The following is a 24,149-nucleotide window of genomic DNA, read 5'->3' as shown; positions in this document are numbered from 1 at the left end:
TCAAATCTCATTATTTTTATTTATTTAATTAAAATTAAGTATAAAATAATATAAATCTATATAAGTTTTAAACTCAAATAACTTCTTAAAGTAAATTGAAGATGATTGCAAATTTTATATATAAAAAAAAGAAAAAAATTCAAATCTCTTGTAGGATTGCAAGGTTGACATTGTGAGATGGCGGTGGCTGTTAGGCATACCCGTCCTGCTGGGATGAAGGTGATAGGGCAACCCCACCTCTCCAATTAACTAGATATATATGAAGTTATGAACTAGGGTAAGCCCCCCTCCCCACCCTTAGTGACGGCTACTAATCAATGGCTTTCAAAAAAGATGGAAGAAAAAGACATATATTTTATGCTCCGCCGTCTGTGGGAATCGAACCCACGACCACATGGTTAAAAGCCATGCGCTCTACCAGCTGAGCTAAGACGGCTTACTCTTTCTAGCTATCGGATTAAGATATTTATACTATTTACAAATGATGGAAACCAGCGTAGGAGCATTCACACGGTATAAATTTATTGACGGGGAAATTACATTTCAGACCCTATTGGGTCAGGGAAGCTCCACCTTACATCTCCTCTAAAATACCCAATGTCAACCCTTGAGCTTCCAGAAGTTTCGGTGTGATTATTATAGGCCAGTTTTGTAATTATATTTCGAATTTTAGAAAATTTATTATCACATGTATGAGAGCTTGGGAAAAGTTGAAAAGTGAAAGCAGATGGGAGAAAGAATGGGTACTTCTCCTCTAGGTTTCATAAGCTATCTGCTGGCTCCTTGGGGCTAGATTGGAACTCTCTCAAAACTACAGAGTTGACACTACAGAATCTTAAACTACAAGGATCAATGTGGAAAACTTCTGAATCTATGGAGGCTAAAATACTGCTTACCATGTGTTAAACTACTTCAGTCACAGTTTATAGCAAAAGGATAATGGGAGAAATCATCTTCTTCAATCTGGGATCTTCAAAACCTAAAGTTGATCATAATATTGCAGGGTTTTTTACCACCTTGATGTTAATGGCTATCAGTTCTTCACTGCTATACAATACATGCTGCAGCGTGCATGGTTTAAACCTCAACAATCTGTTATGATGAGGTCTTGTTGCTTGCGTTTTGCATATCAGCCCACTAGAAAGGATGGCATCCACTCCACAACATAACCAGCTTAATTGACCAGGTCAAGGTCAAGGTCAAGATCAAACTCCCATCTAAAATAATATTTTTTTTAATATTTTTTTCTTTTGAAAAAGCAAATCGATGCAAGCCCAAAACATGACCATAATTATGATTCCAACAATATTATGTTTTTAGTTCAAAATGGGGAAACTCAGGTGCATCGAAGTGAAGACATTCAGTGTCAGTGATGACAAACAGAAGGCCTCAGCAAAGCATCATTTGGAAGCTTTGATCGGTCTAATTCCAATTGGAGCACCATGTGTTAGGACACAAGCTTCCCAAATAAGTTCACAGCAGACGGAAGAAAAGGTGGAAACATAAATTATGTCCAACAAATTCCACTTACAAATCGAGTAATGGAGGGACTGATAATATTGTGCTAATGTTGTACACATGCGACGATGCAATCAAAGTCTGCAGCACATCTGGGTAACTCTGTTATTCAGATTCCCGAGTACCCTTTCATATCCTAGATAGTCAATCACTTTTGCCCTCTTGGGATCCAATCTCTTGCAAGTAATGCTCTGCATCTAGCGCTGCCATGCAGCCTGCATTATCATGAAACGACAGATTTTAAGTCAATCAGAATGAGAACACAAAACCAGGTAAGGTGGATGAAACAAAGCTGTTCCTTGAAGGTACTCTTGCTTAGTCAAAAGTAACCAAGTATGGTCCAAAATGGAACACCAATGCAAGAAAAGCAGATGTCAGTTTAACCCTCAAGGTGAATGTGCTTCCAACTCTAACATGGGTGTTCTGTACACTCCAAGCAAAATCCATTGCACTAACAGTTTTATTCACCACAAGGAGCTCTCAGTAGGAGCTTTCCCTGTTCAAAAACACGTTTTTGAGAAGTTATTTATGAGCCTAACTATCCATACAGACCTAATATTGTAAATACTGGGTCCTAGACAAACTGTGCTGCATGCAGTTATCGGAAAGATTTCTATATTTTGGTTGGACAAGTTGTACAGGGTTTTCCCTTGTGCACTAACTCTGTGTGTTTGGTATTGTAACGCAATATATATTAAAATATATTTTAATATTTTTAATATTAGCACATCAAAATTATTAAAAAATATTAAAAAAATATATAAATTTAATATTTTTTTCAAGTCAAACACAACTTTAAAACGCACTCAAATACAATTTTAACCGCGATGAAAAGTAGAGGTTACCTTGTCTTATTTGAGTACAAAACATTTAAGTTGAACTGGCACATGTCAATCCATCAAACAACAATTCTCTTTCAGGCTTCATTTTATCTCTCACAATCAAATAGTGTGTTATGTAGAATAAAATCTCCAGAGGGATCTACTTAGTTTATGCACATGATAGTAGTTTCTACTTCATACTACCAAATAGAAATGCTATGTTGCCCGTAACAGACAATGTAGGGAGGATCAACACACAAATGAAGGGATGATATTTAAAATGTGATCCAAATGCTAAGTATGTGGAGCACTTGCAAAAGTAATTTTATTAAAATATTTTTTTTCAGATTTTCATTTATTCTTTGCATCAAGCCGAAACCACCACAATACCAGAGAACACACCATAATGCAACTATTAGAGTGTCCTTCTACCTAAAAGTTGACAATCTTGCTTCCAAACAAGTCAGGTTACCAATACTTGATTCTTATTCCATCAGCAACCAAAGACATAAAACCACTTCACAGCCCAACTCCAGTAACAATTGATTTCTTAACATAGTTCCTGTTACACTCCATTTCCTCTTACAAAGAACACTCTTTGCATGAGATTTCTTTGAATTTCAAGACCCCTCAGTCCGAACCTCAATGTCAGCTAAAGAGTAACTTATTTATGAACCAGACAAGAAGGTAAAAGTAAATTGTTTTCTTCAAATTGGTTCAGGAAGAGAGGGATTTATAAGAGAGGCTTTGGCATGTAATATCAAACAAGACCAATCTGACAGCATTAATCACATATTAAGCATCCTTTATACACCTCTGTCAAGGGTTCAGGGTTAGAGTTATATTGGGAGTTTTATGTCTGCCATTTGAAACTCTATTTGAAACAAGCATTTAAACCAATGACAGAGAATGCTATTTCAGCAAGATCAATTACATCATTCACATTTTCAAGCCTAGTTAACCTCAATCTCACTGCCTCCGGGATGGTTTATCAATTGAACAACATGAGTAGGTGTGGACAAATCGTGTTCTTGACATTGGTAAAGCCTACAACTTATACAAAGAGGCTTTGATATGATAACATCAAGTACAGTGGCAACTACTTTCATAGACAGAGGAGGGTAGCAGCCTCCCCAGGGATTTTCAATTTTTTACCAAATATGCATTTAAGTCTTTGTATTTTTAAATCATGCAATTCAGTCCTTGCATCTCAAAATTTGCTTGCAATTGAATACTTGATTTCGAATTTTTCCTTTTTTTAAAAGCTAAACGTCTCTGTGTGTGTGTGTATAGATATATAACAAACATATTAGTTTCAAGCAATAAAATACACAATTTTCAAAATGGTGCTTCCTTTCCCAATTAATTTAAAAGTATTATTTGTACACTCATTATACTAGACAATCAAAGTTACAACAAAAATGGAAAATTTAAACTAATTTATCTCTTTCTTTTTTTTCATTTTTGATGGAATCAAATCTATTATCCAAACTTAATATGAATGGAATTGTGTCCTAACACAAGCTTTGCACTATAATCTTGCCTGCCATTGATCGAGTAGGACCAGACAACTAACAAGATTCAACATCTAATACCAATCATGACACTGACGGTGCATTTATTAACCTTTCCTTAAGGATTCAGGATCATAACTTACACTCTGAGGTTTATGCCTGCCCTTCAAACTATTAATCAAAACATTCATATTGATAGTGCAGAGAAATCATTATATGCGAGGTTTATGCCTGCCCTTTAAACTATTAATTAAAACATTCATATTGATGGTGCAGAGAAAAACTCATATACGAGTCCTAAAAACCAAACAATAAAATTAATCATAGAACATAAAGATGCGGGTAAATGAAACAAACCAGTGCCGGCAGCAGTAATAGCCTGTCTGTACTTCTTATCCTGAACATCACCAGCAGCAAAAACCCCACGAACACTAGTCTTTGTAGTCCCCGGTTTAGTCACAACATACCCATCAGAATCCAACTCCAACTGCCCATCCAAAAACCTAGTAGCAGGCTCGTGTCCAATAGCAAAAAACAACCCATTAACCTTCAAATCCGAAACCTCCCCAGTAACCACATTCTTCACTTTGAGCCCACCTACAACCCTCTCTCCATAAGCCTCCTCCACTACAGAATTCCAAATGACCTCGATCTTCGGATTCGACAATGCCCTACTTTGCATTATCTTAGAAGCCCTAAACGTATCCCTCCTGTGAATAATATAAACCTTAGATCCATACTTAGTCAAGAAATTCGCTTCTTCCATTGCGGAATCCCCTCCTCCAATCACAGCCAATGGCTTCTCCCTAAAAATAGGCGCAGCCCCATCACACACCGCGCAAGCCGAAATTCCTCTATTCCAAAACGTTTCCGACCCTGCAAAAATCAGCTTCTTCGCCACCGCTCCGGTGGAAACAATAACCGAATCTGCAACGACACGTTTAGAATCAGTGAAAACCTCAAACGGGGTTTTCGAAAAATTCACTTTAGTAACCGTTTCAGTAAAGATTTGGGTCCCAAAACGAGCGGATTGAGCCCGGAACTTGTCCGTCAGATCACCCCCCATTATTCCTTCAGGAAAACCAGGAAAGTTTTCCACGTCAGTTGTGGTCGTAAGCTGGCCGCCGGGGGCGATATCATTTGCCATCCAACCTTCAAACAAGATGGGTTTTAGCTCAGCTCGAGAGGCATAGATTGCTGCAGTGTGTGCTGCGGGTCCGCTTCCGATTATGCAGACACGGGTCTTGAGCTCTTCCATGGCGGTGAAGGTTGCGGTGGTTATTTTAGGAGTGGACGTGGTGGAGAAGGAAGCGGCGACGATGGACGTGGCGGCTATGCCTATGAAATTGCGGGCTTTAAAGAGGAGGGATTTTAGCCTGCTAGAGGTTTGATTCATTCCTCTTTATGGGATTTTGCTTTTTCCATTTATTTATTTTAATTGAATGAATTTTCATGGTTTGAAGAGTCATGGTTTTTCCGTAAATTGATTTTTCTTGGTCAAAACAAACGCCTCTTGGGTCAAGATGCAGACCTATAGACTTCAAAACTGAATTGAATGGTCAGCCATTTCAGGGCTACTCAAGTTCGGCCCATCATCAGCTGGTTCATGACAAAAAGCCCAGCCCAAACATGAAGTGACGAGTAGCCCATAGTCATCATTGGTCATCATAGAGATTCCCTTCTTCTTTTTAAGTAAATAATTAAGGGATTAATAACATCATAATTAAAGCTTTAACTTGCTAACTTTATAGAAAGTCCAAATTACAGTGGCACCAAGCCCTAAATTTCAACAAAAAAAGCCTTGCCTTCTGTCAAGAACATAGCTTTGTTTAGTCAAATAATGGCAATGTGTTAGGTGCTAATTATACAAACTTTGATTAAATTCTTCCTTTCATACCTACCATGAATATTCTTCCCTAGATTGCCACCCTACCGATATTATCACTAGATAATAATCTACTAGTGTGTTCGGTATTATATATAGTATTTTTTGTTTGATGATATATTAAAGTAATTTTTTCAAGTTTTTTTTTTAGTTTTTACATTAATATTTTAAAATCATAAAAAATACTAAAATAATCAATTTAAAAACATAATGCAAAACAACCTTCAACAATTGCTTTAGATGGCCATGGTTGTTCAATTGTGAGAAAATTCAAGAACATGTATAATGATCCTTCCCACTCTTTGTAATATAGCTGTCAAAAATAGATTTGAACATATATTTTTGTTTGGAAAGTATTTTTTTTTGTTCAAAATAATTTTTTTAATATTTTTGAATTGTTTTATATATTATTGTTAAAATATAATTTTTAAAAAACATAATTTTAATATATTTCTAAATAAAAAATACTTTTAAAAATAATAATTACTAAATTTTTTTTGTTTTAATATTTTTCTACAAAATGACAGGAAAAAGGAATGAATTGAACTAGTACTTGGTTTAACAAGCACTTTTCTCTTAAATTTCTCCGAACTTCTCTTGCTTCTGCTACAGAGAGATTCATGGCAACCCAAGATTCTGGATTATATACACACAAGGCGATCGAGGAGGGGAATAGTTTCAACTTTCAAGCACTCTTGAAGAGGCAAAACAAGAAGAACAAAAAAATCAGAATCTAACACAGCAAGAGGCACAGGTGAATGACACGAAAAACACTGTGATTTTTGTATACAAGAACATCTACATGATTATCTTGGGCTGACTTGTTTTTGTTCCACAGAGATGGATGATCTCTTAATGAACTCCAAGCAATCTGCAATGGCTTCAGAGTAGAAAGAATTTGATCTTCCAAACGATCTGAAACTGTAGCGTTCATCACCTTTTTCCATGTAGTGGCAGCTGCTTGCATCCATCACCAATACCTTCTTGCTGCTACCACATCTTTTGATGCCTCTATCCCTACCCACCCCTCTCTTCAAATACTGCACTGCTTGTCCATAAGAAGATCTCCATCTACTCAAGAACCTGAACAGGTCGAAAAATCTTGCTCGGAATCTCTGAACTGAAAATCTTCTGGGATACTTTAGCCTGAAACCTCTTGTGCTGCTGGCTCCGTGGTGGTGGTAGTGGTGGTAGTGGTGGTGATGAAGACGACCTCTCTTCCCAACTTCGGTGTCTGCCATATGACCCCTTCTCTGATGCTTATGCAGGAAAATTAAAACTGATGCCTGAGTTTCTTATATAAATTAGGTTGAAGAAGGACTTTTTGGATGGTGAGTTGTAATGATGAGATACGAAGGGACTTAGAAAATGGTGGGTTTTTTGTGTTGTGGCTTTTGGACGGTCTAATGGGAGAGATTTATGTTTTTACAACGTGGATATGATCATATGTATCTTAAAATATATTTTTTTTTCCAATTCGTCAGCAAATTATACACCGATATTAATTTATATGTCAATTAAGATTAAATTTTAAATATAAAATAAAACTCTTTAATTTATAACAAATTCTGGGCTAAATTATAACTATTAATTTTTTTTATTGGTATATCTCAACTGATCAGATCCTAATTTGCTTCTTAAAAATTATTTATTCGAGTCTTATAAATTTTAAAATTATTTAAAATTTATATAATTATTAATTTTAAAATTTATAAAATTAATTAATATATTTGACCGAATTTTTTAACTCTTTAGATTGAAATTATAATAATAATAATTTAAGTATGATATGATTAGTATGGTAGGGCCAAAGGGAAGAAAGAAAAAGGAAAAGGGAAGGGAAGAGTCCCTTTTCAAATTAGTAGGTGCCAAAAGCATAGCCTTACATCGATGCGATAAGAAAAAAAATGGTATCAATGAGTGAAATCCGGAAAGAGGATCTTGCGATTGCGGGAGACAGGACACTGCTTGTAGATAACCATATTGTTCTTCTTATGCACAAAATTTGTTAGTCTAACAAAGTTTGACTTGTGAAATGTTCTTCTTTTGTGCTTCGAATCGTATTTTAATATTTTTTTATAAAATAATATAAATTACTGATGTTTTCAATGCTTTCATTTTAACATGTTGGTCTATCATTTTTTTTTTTTAATTTACGTGGGTGTCTGACTAGCTTACGCGCACCACGACTAATCTCACGGGCCACTAAACATCCTGCAAACTCAGTAAACATGTAAGGCACCGCGGGGTGATAGGCGTGCACAGTGAGGTTTGAACCCTAGTGCAGAGGAAGGGAACAAACTTCTTCCACCGCTAGGTCAAGACCTCAAGTGCATTGGTCTATCATTTTAATACAGGAAGAACTTGAGATTAAAAAAATTATTATTTTTTTTATTTTAGATTTAATTTTTATGGTTATTAATATAATGATCATTGAAAATTTATATGGTTGTTAATTTTAAAACTCATAGGTTTTAGTGGAGGTACGCGCAAATTAATCCGGAGACATCTATGTTTATAAAAAAATTAAAAATAAAATAATATATATTTTTAATTAAAAAAATATGCTTTTAAAAAGCAATTTGACCAATCTTTCTATTTGCTATGCCTTGTGTGATTGGGCTCTTTTAAGTCTATAGTGGGTGTTTGCCGTATGGCATTGTGGAAGACAATTGTACGATTTGCATTGTTTTTGTGATACAAAAGGAAGGTTCGATGTTTCTTTTTCTTTTTATATTTAAAAGAGTAATGTCTCTTGATTGGAAAATAAATAAATAAATTAAATCCACAGTCGTTTTGGACGAGTGATTTGCAAAAAGGAATCTATAGACCAGCAAAGTGTGTGTATCTGAGAAGATTTTGGTCATTGATTTGGTCGTCTACACTGCCTGTTGTTTTGTGGAAGTAGGTAGCCGAGAAAACCTGCACTGACATATATCTGTCCATGTCCCATGAGGCCTCATCTGGACAGTTCGGACACGTGTCATCAGATATGCCCCCTAGCCTCCCTACCCTGTCCTTTCCCGGTAGCCGCCTCGTATTTTCACATTACCAGTGCCCTCTGATTTAACTTTTCTTTTTTTTAGAAAAAATAACAAATTTATTTGGATAAGATGAATTATAATGTTCCGTACATGTTCTAAAAAGAAAAACTTTATTGTATTTAAGTTGACATCTTATTTAAAAGTCAAAATCAAGACTTTTCAAATCTATATTGAACGAGTCTTTTAATTATTTGAATACATGTTTTAAGAGCTTCATATTTTTTTTTTATTATAAGTAATAATCACCTCTTTTATTAGAAAGTGATCCTATAAAAAAGTAATTATACAATATGATATCACATAAAAAAAAGACTTATATTCATGATCAAGTGCAACTCAATTTAAATATTAAAAGTATATTTGTTTTATGTAGAATATTTTTAAATGTTTAATTTTAAAAATATTTTTCTATAAAATATTTTATTCTTTAATAATAGCTGTGAAAGAAAAGAAAGTGATTGTGAGGTAGTTATAATAATAATAATAATGAAGGAGATGGTGATGGTTGTGCTTCTTGAAATAGTTAGATAATATTATAAATAAATTATTATTTATAAATATTTTATGGAATTAAATATTTTAAAACAAATGAGTTAGGTTTGAAGATTAACAGTAAAATAATTTTTATTGGCTAATTTTTCTATAAAATATTTAATGAAAAACAAAATCAAGAATTTTTTTCTTCTAAAAAAAAACTTGGAAAAATCAAGAAAATATTTTTTTAATTTTTATATATATACATATATATATATATATATATATATATATTTTATTTCCGATACTTTTTCATTGGCTAAAAATATTTGATGAAAAGGAAAATCAAGAATTTTTTTTCTTCTAAAAACAAACTTGGAAAAATCAAGAAAATATTTTTTTGAAAATTATATATATATTATTTTCAATACTCGAATAGCATGTTCTTTAACTAACTGAAAGATGGATTTTTTTAATTTCTATGTCCTTTGATTAGTACAAAAACAATGAAGTATTATTTTAGTTATGAAACTTATTTATTTTTTATATCTAAACATTGGAAATGACAAATTTTTATAGTATCTGTTGGAAATGTGGTTACTAGTTATAATTATTTTTAAAAGTGTTTTTAATTTAAAAATATATTAAAATAATATATTTTTTTTTATTTTTAAAAAATTATTTTTAAAGTAACGTATTAAAATGATCTAAAAACACTAAAAAAATATATTAATTTAAAAAAAAATTAAAATTTTATTAAATTATTTTAAAGTATTCCTCGGTGGTTATAAGAACTCACCGACCAAAATCACATGATGTCGTCGAGGATCACAGTTTGCTTATATTATCGAGTTTTGAGCTATTTGTCTTCTTATCTTCTGTGGTGGCAAAAAACCTTGTCGGACCATCAAAGCATTGGAGGATGAAAACGCGTGAATCACTTGTCGTATGAGATAAATATTATTTTCTTTTTTTATTTCCTCACCATTCTCCGAGGATTAGCAAGGATCTTATTACATATTTTATGGAAAATGTAATTAATTTGATTCCATATGTATTGGGATCTGAAGGATTAGCTGCAGTTTGTTGAGATAGCATCACGACACAAGTGTATGGAGTATGGAAAACCTAAATGCCCACCAACTCTAGGATATTCTCCAATCAATCTAGATTAATTTTAAAATTATATATTTTGTTTGTTTATCTAATAAAATGATTTATTTATTTTAAATAAAACTATATATAAAAAATTATATTACTTTGATTGGGTGTTAATGTAGATTTCATTAAATTAACCTCTAAACTATTTTGAAATAAATTCCAAATTAAACTAAGTTTCAAATTAATGAATTATTAAATTAACCTATTATATCATGTTTAATTTAATAACTAAATGTGATATATTTAGCTCTTGTTTAACTGATATTTTTTAGGAGTGAGTAAAAAACTGAAAAACCGACAAAATAAAAAAAATTAAAAAACCGAACTATGAAAAAACCTGATTAAAACGATTAAATTTTTTTTTTAAAAAAATTAATTTGGTTTGATTTCAGTTTTATAAGCCCGAAACCGAAAAAACCAAACTAAACTGAACAAAACAAAAAAAAAAACCGAGCCAAACCTGAAAAAAACCAAGCCAAGTTGAAAAAACCGATTCAAATTAAAAAAACAGAGTCAAATAGTTGAACAGTTTTTGTCCTAAAAACAAACCATATCAAATTGAAACCAATCGGTTTGAACCAGTTTTAGTTTTTTTTTTAATTTAATTTAGTTATTTTTTTAAATAAAAATCAAACCAAATTAAAAATAATCATTTTAATATTTTTTATTGTTTGGATGCAAGCTTAGCTCATTCAAGCCCAGGATAAAGTGGATTTCAAACAGGTAGAAAAGGTAAGCAACATATGCTTATTTATATATTGGTGGCCTTTTGTTAAAAATATACTAAATTGCAAAACATTAGGTTCAGTTTCATGAGATTTCAAGTTTGATGTACTATATCATTAAGCTTTTGTTTCAAATCATGTTTTTATATGTTTTAATAGCGTGTTTAGCTTGAAAAATATTAAATTAATGCTTTTTAATATATTTTTTAATGATTTTAATGTATTTTGAATGCTTTCTAGTAATTTAAAATTATAAATATTATTTTTCAGATTTGTAATCCTTTCAAAACATAAATACACCAAACATTAGCATAAAAAGGTTATGGATACAACGTGACATAAATACACATATTAATATAATTTAGTGAGGTTAAATCTTGAAATCTAATAAATATATCAAATTAATATAAAAATATTTTTTTATAGTTATTTAAAAGAGATTTTAATTTTAATTAATATAAAAATTGATTTAAAAATATATTTTATGAAAACAAAAGTCTGAAATAATTACAACAAATGTAAAAAAAGTAAAAAAAAAAAAAAATTGATTGAACAGAGCCCTAGCAAATCTACAGACAGACATCCTTAATTTTTATACACTGGGTATAGTTTCGAAAGCCAAAAAAAAGACCATGTCAGATTCATTGCCATCTGACTCTCCGTCAGATCACGAACCCGCCACCAATTCACCAGAAGAAGCCACCACCACCTCCTCCACCACAACAACCACGTCCACCCCAGAAGGTCCATCACCACCACCTATTCAGATCCCTCTCCCATGGCCTTCTAATTCTTCCGTCACCCTCGACTGGATCCAAAACCTCATTTCCGCCTTTGATTGGTCTTCCAAAAACCTCCCTCCATCTGAACTCCCTTCAGTCCTCCCTGTTTCCGTCTTTGACGCTTTAGTCCTCACCGCCTCGAAAATTCTGCACAAAGAGCCTAATTGTGTTAGAATTGATGACTGTAATGAAAATTCTAGAGTGGTTGTTGTAGGAGATGTCCATGGGCAACTTCATGATGTTATGTTTTTGTTGCAAGATGCTGGATTTCCTTGTGAAGATCGTTTTTTTGTGTTTAATGGAGATTATGTTGATCGAGGAGCCTGGGGCCTTGAGACTTTCTTGCTCTTGTTAGCTTGGAAGGTTATTTTCTTTAAAACACTACTGTTCATTGCAATTCAAGAATTAACACACACACAAATTAATGGAATTTTTTTTCTTTCTCGTAGTAGTTTCTTTTCATGAATTTGACGCAATAGAGTGCTTGAAGGTTTTTGAATTTAGAGAAATGTGACTGTTCTGATGCTTAATTTAGTTATGGCACTATATGGCTAGAAAAATGTAATAATAATTGATAATGGGAAGCTAAAGGGAGCTTGAAGGTATTCGAATTCGGAGAAATGTGGCAGTTTAGTTTATAAGCTCTTTCGAACAGTGTTTGTGTGGTTCTCTTCATATCCATTGTTTACTATGAATATCATGAGTTTGTATCAAGTAAATATAGCCCAGCAGAGACTCTAGGTATATTAGGAGAATATCTTCTTTATATCACATAAAACACGTTAATGTTGGGAATCACAATTGTTCGGCAATTATGCATAGTAATGTTACCATCAAGTAACTGTTGTGACATAGCAAAGTAAGTACCTTAAATTGGATCATGAAGGATAGCAAGTGATCTTGAATGGATCTTGGGAAGAGCTTAGAACTACTTCCTTAGAAGCCTCATGCAGATATGAATATTGCAGCTCAAGCAAAGGTTGACAAACAGAACCACTGCATAAGACCATCAAATGGGTTTTTCTTATCGCAACTGGTCCAGGCTTCAACCAGATACGCCTTGGAGGAGATGATGGAGGGAGGGATCAATTGACAGGTTCCATGAGTGAAGAGAAGAGGAGTGGTTCAGTGAGGGATAGAGAAAATGTCATTGGTGAGTGTGTGTGGGAGTGACTAGGTGAGAAAAATCCCTCTTTAAAAGATTCCTTTTTTCCCTACTATTTTAGGCTTATTTTAACTAAGTATTTAGATTTAAACTAAATGGCCTCTTTCCTTTCTTGTTAGTGGTGCCACATGCCCACTTCTTATTAAGCTGTAAGCCACAGTATATGACCTAGTCCTAGTTATAACATTAAGTTTCTAATATTTCTGGACTATTTGTGCAATCTTAAGACAATTTAAGGTTGATATTGGATGATAAATTTTCTTTTGATAAAAAAGAATTGTTAGTACACAGCAGATTTTGCTGTATTGATTTGTTTGTCATTGTATAGTCTTTCTCTATGTTGTACTCACACACACATAGAGAAAGTATTGATCTTGCTATATTGAATAATGTATATATTAATTTTTAGATCTTATATTGAACATCTGCAGAAAAAAATTACAATTTGTGTATCAACTTCATATTGCTAAGTTACTAGAGATGTTGTGGGCTGGTGGTGCTTGCTTCATTTAAATAGCCATTTCTTTGTTTGCTAAATGTCCAAGTTCCATGCACGAATGTTTATCTCGCCCCGTTTCTTTCTTGAGGATCTAAATTACAACTTTTTACTTTAAACTCAATCTTTTTTTTTTTTTTTTGTTAATTGAGTAATGTTTATGAATTGGTATCTTGCTTAGGTATTTTTGCCACAAAGAGTATTTCTCCTTCGCGGCAACCATGAATCCAAGTATTGTACATCTGTGTATGGTTTTGAGAAAGAAGTTTTGGCGAAGTATGGTGATAAAGGTAAGCATGTCTATCGGAAGTGTTTGGGATGCTTTGAAGGCCTTCCCTTGGCCTCTGTTATAGCTGGGCGTGTATATACTGCTCATGGAGGTCTTTTCCGCAGTGTGTCCATCACCCCATCAAAGAGATCAAAAGGAAAGAAAAATCGGAGGATAATTTTAAATTCTGAAACCAAACCATTATGTCTTGGTTCTTTGGAGGAGTTATCCAAAGCACGAAGATCGGTTCTTGACCCTCCATGGGAAGGTCAGAACTTAATTCCTGGAGATGTGTTATGGTCAGATCCAACAATGAAATCTGGACTTTCACCAAATACAGAGAGAGGCATTGGTTTGTTATGGGGACCTGATTGTACTGAAGACTTTTTAAAGAAGTTCCAGCTGAAGGTCGTGCAAATTTAAATTCTCATTTAATTTTCTTCATTGCATTTTTAATTCTCTTTATTGGCATGTTGTTGAGAAATTTTACTACCTATTCAAATGCTCAATTTTTAATTTTTCAATCATAGCTTTTTAAAATAAATGACCTATCCCCAAATCAAAATTAGAAGAAACTTTCTATTCATATGTGAGTTTTCCTTTTCCCTACATGTATCAATTATTATACTGGTCCAATTTGACATTATGTTGAAAAGGAAAATTATTGGTGGTTACTTTGGGGTGCTTTTGGCAATTTGTGATCACAAACTTTAGAAGAATTGGCCTATTTTCTGCATACACGAACAATAGAAAGATGCTTTGTTTTGACTTGCATTCTTTATCGGTGTCATGTTTCACTATTTCAGCTATTCATGCTATGAATAAGGTGATGTTTTACTATTCAAGAATTGACATTGTAGTTAATGTTTCATTTTGTTGCCTTAGCTAATCATCAGATCACATGAAGGGCCCGATGCAAGGGAAAAGAGGCCCGGTCTTGGAGGAATGGATGAAGGCTACACCATAGATCATGTTGTACCGTCAGGAAAGCTTATCACTCTCTTTAGTGCTCCAGACTACCCGCAATTTCAGGTTTTGTTTTAATCCTTCTTTCCTATACTGGTCTCTTTTCAAATTTCACACATCTCAACTCTTATACTGGAAAGACAGTTTTGCGTCCTTTGGCATCAATTTTGGGTTCCACATTGGTATCCTAATCTTGCAATGATTAACATGTTTGGAGATGTTAAGCTTTTGTATATGTTCTTTGATTGGCTTTCATATAGAAAGTGTCTGCTATGTTGGTAGAAGTGATTTCCAAACTTGACTTTTTGATTGTCTGGTTTTGATATTTTGAACATCTTGAAACACTGCATATTGGACAACATGTTAAACTCTTTTTTATTTATTTGTGTGAATCATATTAGGTATTCTTGAAATGACATTATCTACATTAGACAATCAATCTGGCTTAGTCTTCTTTTAAGTAAAACACAGTCCCTCCGTCTCTTTTTAACTTTGTTGGATGTCAATGACGTGCGGAAGACTTGAATGAAGTTCCTAAACGTTACTGCATAGGTTGAATCACTCAAGGAATCGTGTAGCCAGATGAAACTAATGGATATCATTTAATTTACCAAGCAAAATCTAACATCACTTTGCTTCTCATTTTGTTTTGAAGGCAACCGAGGATAGATACAAGAATAAAGGAGCATATATTGTCCTAAAACCCCCTTGTTTTGATGATCCCGAGTTCCATAGTTTTGAAGCAATTACTCCAAGACCAGCGGTATGAATTTCACCTAAATTAGCAGAATGGTAAGATAGTCTTCGATTAGCTACCAATTGCACAAACACACTCCTAATTACGTTCTCCATTGCAGGTGAATGCTTATTATGATTACAAAGATGTAATCGACTCTGATGAAGAATTAGACTTGGCAGCAATGGTGACCTCAACTTAAAGGTCTTCACCCCCTCAATGGTGGCCTCAACTCAATGTTTTTTTTTTTTTTTTTTTCAATGTAGGAAATCTGATCCTTTGGAGCTACAAGTATTTTTTCTCCATGATTTTGCCGTCTCTATTATTTATTACTTCATTATTAAAAAAAAAATATTATTTATTGCTACAGAGGAATCTCCTGTTGGTGACCTTTACACCTGTAAAAAATTATATGTAACCTCAAACAGATTGGTTAGTGGTTTTTTGTTGCATAATTATTTTAGTCCATTTCTTGTTTTTGTCCTCTCTGATGCACACATTCCCTAGCGAAATGGCAAATTTTGCGATTCAGGTGCAGCTTGGTATCTCTGGGGCTGATGACGGGGAATCACACATACTTTACCATACCATATTTCTTTCAAGCATCAGCAACACAACATCGAAGCAACTAAGGAGCCATCTGCTGGTGCAGCCCTAAAATGCCCATTTTTTGGGCTGACTTTTTTCAGGGGAAACCATGAGCTTGAAATAAAATGAAAAAACCATAAATCAAGAACATTATGAAAATATTCAAGTTCGGTGTAGAAAAAAGCTCACAAGCAAAAACATATAACGCGTCCCATGGATAACAAAAAAGCCTCCTACCTAGATAGTATCAACACGGTTAAGTACTAATCTAACACAAGGCAATTACAACCATGTCTGAAATTCATCCAGCTCCAACAATTAGCTTCATTGCCCTAATGGCAATTCGCTTGTCTTTAAGAGGCATGGACGTTTTTCAACTGATTAGTCTGACTCCTCAAATGGGACACGGACGTACAATTGTCCATGCAAGGTGACCACAGCTGTTGTCTGATGTGGATCAATCCTCGAGGGTAAGTTGACAACCTGAAAACAATGCTAATCTTAGTGACTTCATATACACTACCCTAGCATGGAAAATAACAGGCATTACAAAAAGGAAAGGCATGCGTACCTTTTTGAATGGTGCAACACCCCAAGGATTATCCTCATGCTCAGGTTCACCACTGATAACCAAGCGCCCTGCTGGATCTGATTGAACCCGAACCTGATTTTGCAGAATAACAAGTTCATAACACATTTGCTGATGTCTCAACATGATATCATCAGCATAGATGTTGGTGTTTACAGTTTGAATGAAAGAGTGATATATTGACTAGAAAGCAATGAGTTGAATCGAAACCAATTTCAATTTCATGAAGTCATCACAAAAATTATCCATTAACATCCAATCTTGCAGACACATTCTTATATCTCTGAATTCGAGTATATTGAGAAGTTGGAATCTTCATCAATTCAGGGGCAACTTAAGGGTGTCTCATTAAGGCAGGCAGTACATGAAACTAGGAACCCACAATCTATAAATAATGTAAAGCAGTTCACCAAGCATATAGAAATGGCCTTGGCACCCTCAGCTTCTGCTTAAATAATAACATCAAACCAGGCAAGTTAAGGGGGGGCTTTCTAGTCAGGCAAGAATTTTCTAAATACACTGCTAAATGACATCAGATTGTTTTCTATGATAAAATGAGTAAAAAAGTGTACGAGTGAAGTAAAAAAGAAGACAGGGAAACAAGAATTTAAGTACTCACTTCTTCACGGAGGAGACCTGGAACTAAAGCATACACGTCGAAACTATCTTTCTGTAGACAATTGTTCATTCGAAGTTAGTAGTAGTACAGATTTCTGCATTGCCTTCTAAGGGGGAAAAAAAAACATGCAAGAACTTACTGTTTTCTGTACATTGATCTTCACCCAATCAGCTGGGGCTCCAATATCAGTCACCTCCACATCCAATCTAGTAAAAAAATCAAGCCATTCAAATCAATGCCAGTATTGTTTCGAAGCAAAGCAAATATTTGATACCAATGGGTAAATGCAATAAACCGGGTAACAAGAATCTTAACCGTGCACTTTTGGTGCGTGGAGATTTGACAGCATGTTCCACGTAAGATGGTTTCTTGCGTTTCAGTAAACCTGAGCCCAAAGGTCCAAATTTGGAAACTAGTTTAAGCTGCAAACAAATTAAAAAGTAACAAATTGAGAAATTGATAAAACCTGTTTCTTACCAATGTTTTTTAGCTCCTTCTCACGCTTTTGCACAGGTACGGTATTCTTGTCCTACAAAATACAGATACATCACTGTAAAACACCAGTTACATGAACACACATTAGATAAAAAAAAAAATAGAGAAATGCTCAATATGATTTCAACAGACCTTAATGATAGGGCTACTAACTTCACCGTTACCAAGAAAACGAAGTGAGTGCCAACCCTGCATTGCACGTGCAGCAGCATCCCTACGAGTTCTACCCGATCCAGAAGCCTGAATATCACCAAGCAAAGAGAATGTAGGCAAGAGGACAACAATGAAGAAAAAAGGGTGCTTAAAGCCTTTGGTGGAAAAAGAAGAAAGAAAATAGCATCTTAAATGAGCGAAAGCTCTCAAGTATATTATCAGGGTAAAACTTCAAAAAACAAAGAAGGTTAGGCAGAGGTTCACGTTGACTGCACCCACTTTGGAACCAGGTATGTCCTGCCGCTCGTAAAGTTATTCCTGAGTGAATTAGATGGCCCAGTTCTAGACGGGTTCTTGAATGGATAACAGTGCTGTGAGAGTCCCCAATAGATAGGTTTTGCCAATGCCCTGAAGTAGTATTTGGGAGTTTGAGTAAAATAAAATGAGTGGGAAACTGATTCTTAAACTTCTGTTACATGTTAGGAAAGTCCCCTTCTTCATTAGACTCTCACAGGAACTTAATGCAGAACTGTATATCAATAACATTTCTTATTGTTAATACATTTTTGTAAAATAAATAAATAAAAGGGTATGGCATGCAAGGCGCCATCATGTCAGCCTGGAAAAGAAATTCATGTTCACAAGTCACAAATTATAGAGCCAGATATAGATTATGTACTATATCTGATTCCACTAATATTTTAACTTTGTATTTAATGGCCCCTTGAAAAATATTCTGAAAACCACTGAACTCTCAGAATGATCAGCCACCAGTAAAATTTAGTTCACATTACTTCAACATAATTCAATTCAGAAGGCTGATCTTTTTCTTAAGAGGATGCCTCGGGTTTAAAAAAAATCTCAAGTTATCAAATAAAACACCACAAATGTTTCTCCACTCACCTTGATCTATAATCAGTTTAACAAGGTAGTAACAAAATAACATCACCAAAAGTAAACAAGAGGTATCACAAAATTAGGATATCTATTGAATGGGAAGTTTTGATATTTACCTGATTGTCGACATGCACAGGCTCTGACCTGGACAGCTTGGGTGGCTTCAGCTGCTTGGGCTCAGACTTGGAAGCAACGGGGATGTCAGGCTCACCAGCATTTGTTATGTGTCTTTCATAATCAAGTAGTACCTGATGAAGCACATGCACCATTATATACGCATAATTTAAACAGAAAATTCATTACACAAGCCAACAAAACACCAAATAACAGCAAAAAGTTGTAGCCAAAGGAGGATAACCAACAAATCGGCGAAAACAGAGATAACTTCAGGCTTTTGATAGATGTTCAAGTTGTATAGCAGGTAAGTTGATCTACTTGTGAAACTTGTCAACCCCACGTGACTTGATTCCAGCAGTGCATTCGCATTCTAGGTACTTATGCACCACAATAATGACATGGCCTTATTCTTTACTATTTAAAAAAGAAAACACATTGCCTCTACTTTCTCAATCATCAAGACAAGCTTAAATTAACCATCAGGCTATATTCAAACCAGATTATTAAGATCCCCGGCCTAACAAAAGCAACCGGGTAATTTTTATATTAAAAAATAATGATGGGCTATAAAACAAATAGCTAATATTATAGAAAGATTGCTATGCTCTTGTTCAAAAACAAAGTAAAAATTGAATGATTTTTAATAAAATAATATCTTTAATGTATTCTTAATTAATTTAATAATTTCATATATTTATAATATTTTAATAATTAATTTTAAAAAAAATAAATTTAAATTAAAGAAAAAAAACAAAAACAGGCTAGGCATGACTCGGACGTCTGGAATTTTTTCACCCATTTTCATCTAAAAACACCTCAAAAGCACCATAAATTCCTCCATAACCAGTTATCAACTCCGAAACACTCCAAAATTGTCTTTGATGTACTTTTCCCACCATGTTTATAAGGAAAAACCACCTTCGTTGAATTCCTCTCATCGAATAGAATCCATTGACATAAAAGTTGATTTTTTGTGGCCAAATTGTGGTCAATCGACAACCTTTCACCTTTTTTTCGATGAGTTTATCTCCTCTCTCAAAACCTTAAGACTAAAAAATTAATAAAATAAACTTTTGGACCAAATTAAAAATTGTAAAAACTTTGAGATTGACTATGGATTTTCTCTATGTTTTACATTGTGGTCCTCTTAGTTTAAATTTTGTCTTTCTACTATAATTGAAAACTTTCTCTCACAGGATTAGACCACAAAATGATTAAATAAAAAGGAAAGAAAAGTTGAGGACAAACTTGTTTTTAAAAAAAGGGCAAAAAAGGAAAAAAAAGAAGAAGAAGAGGTGCTTCACTGTCCATATGGACATGGACAGTGAAGCACTGTAAGAAAAATAGTGAAGCACCATAAGAAAATCCAGTTCTTTTAGTATATTGTATAATATCTCATCACAGTAGCATTATCACAGTAAGAAAACAGACTCAAAAACACCAACTCAATGAATAGGAACTTAATGCCTGGCTGATATAATAAACTACAAACACGTATACAATACCACCAACCAAACCTCAACCCAAACTAGTTGGGGTTAGTTATATGGACCCTTTTGCACCGTTCTCCATGATCATATACCAAAAACATAAACATGTATATATAGTTATATCTATACACAAATGCAGATCTATGGAAAATTCAAACTATGTACCAAGCAGCAATTAACGAAATAGAATGCACAAAGAATGACAAGGTTCAGTGATATATGTACATTTTATCACCATATAATCACCTTCTCATAAAACCCTCGAAATGTCCACGAAATTGTAGTGCATGTCCTGCAAAAGCAGCAGAAAAAAGGATGGGAAGTATTAAAATATAGACAAACAATATAAAGAACACTTGTTCTGGAAACAAAGGGAACATGATAAGCATGCGGGGATGTCATTTGATACATGGTTAAATCGCAAGTCTTACTGAGGTCATATAAAGCAACATCATGAAAATCAATCTGAGTTTCCAGAATTCCTGACTTTCTGCAACATGTCAATATAGCTAATACCTTTTCATGTGAAGTGTTTTGCACCTAAGATACAACAAGGCATTTGTTTATACAAATAATTCATCTGGTTTTTCTCCCGCCATCATTTATCTATTCCCTGAAATTCTTGCTCATATGTCCTAGATTATCCCTCACATCATTTTGGCCTCAGACGTACTTTGTTCTTAATTATAGTATTATCCGATTGCTTACTAATTAAAACAAACTTAAATTGGCTTAAGTTAACAAAACAAGTGCGCAAACAATGATTTTAATCTTCTAATCTTATATTTAGATGCACCCATTAACTTTTTTCTTACAACTCACAATAAAGATAATATGTCGGTTGGAAAGCACTAAGTATTCTTTAATAGTTATTTTAATGTTTGCACTTAGCTAACAGGATCTATTATTGTTAGATCTTCAAATCCGAGTAACTGTTTCATGGAATTGGATAGGTTCCTCACTATCACTGATGACAGTGCACATGTGCCATACCTTTTCAAATCCACATTTTCATGACTTTTCTCCACTTGCTAGTTTAAGAAAGCTGCTAGAAAATAAAAGCAAGATACTCTGGAATTTAAACACATGAAAAATGCTTGATCTTGCAACAATAGATAACTAGCTTGAACTATTATATTTACATATGGCAATATATATTGGTCCTTACTTTGGGGGATTAAAGGATTCTCCTACTTGCCTCCACAGCTTACATGAGGTCACCTGCCAATCAGAAAGAAGCCAGATACATTATAACGATAGAGTTCAGCTAAAATCTCATGAAAAAACCTATCAAAATCTCTTTTAAGAATATTCTGATAAACATAAGAATGAGAAACACCACTTGCTTATAAGTAAGATTCACCCGGTAGCTAGCAACAATTTTTAAAATTTCCTGTCTATGTAAACATCAAAGCATGACTCCGCTTCCATAAAATTAACTTCCAAAGTTATGTGTACACAAAAGCACGGAAACGTGTTTTCATGGCTGCGTGGGTTATTATGCTTAGCCCTAGCCCTACTATAACTGAGTTTATTAAGTTCACCAACAAAAACCAAGTGCAACTAATAACTAACAAAGAAGTTAATTTAAGATGCACACAAAAATGGAAATGGTTTTGAATCATGGATAAGACAATGTGTACCTTGTCATAACCACCCAATCTCATCACAGATCTCCACAGCCTTATTACCATAAGGTACATATTAGAAAATGCATCTCTGAAAAAATTATTCTCAAATGAACAGCATGAAATTTGGTAGTGTTAGTCATTAAAAACTTACTTAAGACAGTTCAGGAGATCTCCGTAGAACTTAGGAGGTTTGAACTCCATGCTCTTCTCGCTAAAGAAACTATGAAGCTCACTTAGAAAATCATTTTGCTCCTCTTCCGTACCTGATTCACTACCACCACTATTTTCATCCAAAAGAAATGTACGCCTAGGTGTAGAGTTTCCATTACTTTTGGGACTAGGCGTATCTATATTGTTCTTTGCATCATCTGATCCTCTCTTGTTATCACCTTTAGCCTCATCATCTGAAGATCCAGCCTGAGGCACAGCTGGTTCGTTACTCCTCTTAACAACTGCCCAAGTATCATGACCAGTTGCACCCTGTATGTCAGAGGGTTTTATTTCAGCATCTACAGTGGGTTTAGCAGTTTCAACATGACTACTTGAAACAGCAATGCCATCACCAGCACAAGTTTCAGGTTCCAAATTATATGTTCCATTGGCTTTGACATCTTTCACAGATTCAACTTTAGGCATGACTAAGCTTCTTTTATCATCTAATGGAGTTGGCAGAGCAGAATCCTGGTGCGGTTGCTGTGGACAGGAATTCAACTCCAAAGGGATATCAACAGCGTCAGCTTGTTCCACGGGGGCTTCTAGTGCATCAACCAGCTGCTCTGTCTCTAAAGTACCAGGCACTTCCCGAGCTGATCCAACCTCATTGTCCTTGTTATTACTCATCTCTGATTCTACACACAACACATACAGCATACCTAAAAAAAAAACCATAAGACTCCCGTTCCCAAATAAAATCCTAACAAAAAGACCCCACCTTTTAAAAGAGCCAACAAGTTCAAATTCACAATGAAAAGAGTAAGTGGTGCTTTATAACTCAAAATCACAAATTTCAAACACCCTTACCTACATTTTCTCCATTCTTCCAAATTTCAAACCCTAATTTTATCTTTTTCCCTTGGTTCCCCTCTTAACAACCCACATGCAAAAACCACACACACTCATAAACAAAATTTTAAATCGTTACATCTACAGGTAAGGGTGGTTGCTAACCCTAATTTTATTTTCAGCCCCCATTTAACCATAACTTAAAAAAAATTTAAACTTTAACAACGCAAAGGAAAAAACATGAAAAAAGATAGAAACTTACCAGTAATGCAAAGGAAGGAATGGCTGAGCAACAAAACCAGGAGGAGGAGGAGGTGAAATTTGCTGTCTAGTGATTCTTGTAGTCCTATGCAGCAAAGAAACAAACATAACAAAGAAACCCTCAATCTTGAATGCTCTATTTAGCCTTATCAGCTGATACTGAAAACATTTGTGTGCTTTTGGCAAGGTATTTGTGAAAAAAAAAAATCTCTCCCTCTCTCTCTCGCGGTTTTGTTTGTTTCTTTTGACAGAACAGAACAACATGAGTTCCTTAAAAAAAGATACCACACGTCTCCTTTTGTTTTTTAAGATTCCTTCTAAGGTAGTTTTTGTAATTGTGTAACGGTTCATTTTTTTTTTTTTTTTAAATATCAATATAAAGCTATTTAAAAAAGATACAGGAGTAACTCTAAAAGCTCAGGTTTTCATTTTAATAATCATGAGTTCGAGTCTTTTCAGGACTATTAAAAGCTTACATGATCATTAACTTTAAATACTGAAATTAATTGAGGTGCGCGCAAATTAACTCAGGACATTCACGTTAATCAAACAAAAAAATAAAACAAGAAGATAAGGTTACATCAATAACAAACACTTTTTAAATATGAGATTTTTTTATAAAAAAAAATGGCATAGTTTGGTAAAAAATTTAGGAGAATAATGTAGATTTAAAAAGTATTTGGAAAATAAAACAATTTTCCCAGTATAAATTCTATACAAAATTGCTATTGGAATTGCGGTTGAACACAATC

At 34.1% G+C, this 24,149-nt stretch overlaps 3 protein-coding genes and 1 non-coding gene across 5 annotated transcripts; 1 reads left to right on the top strand and 3 right to left on the bottom strand.

The window, feature by feature from the left end:
* Positions 1-363: 363 nt before the first annotated feature.
* Positions 364-436, bottom strand: TRNAK-UUU (transfer RNA lysine (anticodon UUU)). The gene has a single exon. It is a non-coding gene; the product is annotated as a tRNA-Lys (tRNA).
* Positions 437-1,485: 1,049 nt separating this feature from the next.
* Positions 1,486-5,289, bottom strand: LOC118049009 (thioredoxin reductase NTRB). Its single transcript, XM_035058864.2, has 2 exons — positions 4,211-5,289; positions 1,486-1,733 (listed from the first exon to the last, which is right to left on the bottom strand). Exons 1-2 carry the CDS (start codon positions 5,247-5,249, stop codon positions 1,663-1,665), a joined length of 1,110 nt encoding a protein of 369 aa, XP_034914755.1. The 5' UTR covers positions 5,250-5,289; the 3' UTR covers positions 1,486-1,662.
* Positions 5,290-11,774: 6,485 nt separating this feature from the next.
* LOC118049010 (serine/threonine-protein phosphatase 7) lies at positions 11,775-16,023 on the top strand. Of its 2 annotated transcripts, none has more exons than XM_035058865.2 (5): positions 11,775-12,287; positions 13,767-14,261; positions 14,739-14,885; positions 15,475-15,582; positions 15,677-16,023. In XM_035058865.2, exons 1-5 carry the CDS (start codon positions 11,775-11,777, stop codon positions 15,755-15,757), a joined length of 1,344 nt encoding a protein of 447 aa, XP_034914756.1. In that variant the 3' UTR covers positions 15,758-16,023. The 2 variants fall into 2 exon arrangements, with proteins under 2 accessions (XP_034914756.1, XP_034914757.1); XM_035058866.2 differs by having other exon boundaries at positions 15,475-15,611; positions 15,677-15,808.
* Positions 16,024-16,258: 235 nt separating this feature from the next.
* On the bottom strand, positions 16,259-23,684 carry LOC118049011 (AT-rich interactive domain-containing protein 6). Its single transcript, XM_035058867.2, has 13 exons — positions 23,399-23,684; positions 22,286-23,006; positions 22,147-22,186; positions 21,672-21,724; positions 20,750-20,795; positions 19,013-19,144; positions 17,979-18,086; positions 17,829-17,880; positions 17,667-17,736; positions 17,491-17,557; positions 17,352-17,402; positions 16,715-16,807; positions 16,259-16,626 (listed from the first exon to the last, which is right to left on the bottom strand). The coding sequence occupies exons 2-13, from the start codon at positions 23,002-23,004 to the stop codon at positions 16,525-16,527; spliced, it is 1,533 nt and encodes a 510-aa protein (XP_034914758.1). The 5' UTR covers positions 23,005-23,006; positions 23,399-23,684; the 3' UTR covers positions 16,259-16,524.
* Positions 23,685-24,149: the final 465 nt, after the last annotated feature.

Source organism: Populus alba, chromosome 1, assembly GCF_005239225.2.
Source record: "Populus alba chromosome 1, ASM523922v2, whole genome shotgun sequence".
NCBI classification, from domain to species: domain Eukaryota; kingdom Viridiplantae; phylum Streptophyta; class Magnoliopsida; order Malpighiales; family Salicaceae; genus Populus; species Populus alba.
The sequence above is the reverse complement of the archived record's forward strand: the minus strand, read 5'-3'. Positions and strand labels throughout refer to the sequence as shown.

Excerpts from the sequence above, each read along its gene's own strand:
- LOC118049009 (XM_035058864.2), bottom strand. The coding sequence starts at position 5,249 with ATGAATCAAACCTCTAGCAGGCTAAAATCCCTCCTCTTTAAAGCCCGC. Across the intron at positions 1,734-4,210 it reads TATTACTGCTGCCGGCACTG|GCTGCATGGCAGCGCTAGAT; the intron begins GTTTGTTTCATT and ends ATGATAATGCAG.
- LOC118049011 (XM_035058867.2), bottom strand. The coding sequence starts at position 23,004 with ATGCTGTATGTGTTGTGTGTAGAATCAGAGATGAGTAATAACAAGGAC. Across the intron at positions 17,737-17,828 it reads GAAGGAGCTAAAAAACATTG|GTTTACTGAAACGCAAGAAA; the intron begins GTAAGAAACAGG and ends CTTTGGGCTCAG. Across the intron at positions 17,403-17,490 it reads AGATCAATGTACAGAAAACA|AAAGATAGTTTCGACGTGTA; the intron begins GTAAGTTCTTGC and ends AATTGTCTACAG.
- LOC118049010 (XM_035058865.2), top strand. The coding sequence starts at position 11,775 with ATGTCAGATTCATTGCCATCTGACTCTCCGTCAGATCACGAACCCGCC. Across the intron at positions 14,886-15,474 it reads CAGACTACCCGCAATTTCAG|GCAACCGAGGATAGATACAA; the intron begins GTTTTGTTTTAA and ends TTTGTTTTGAAG. Across the intron at positions 15,583-15,676 it reads CAATTACTCCAAGACCAGCG|GTGAATGCTTATTATGATTA; the intron begins GTATGAATTTCA and ends TCTCCATTGCAG.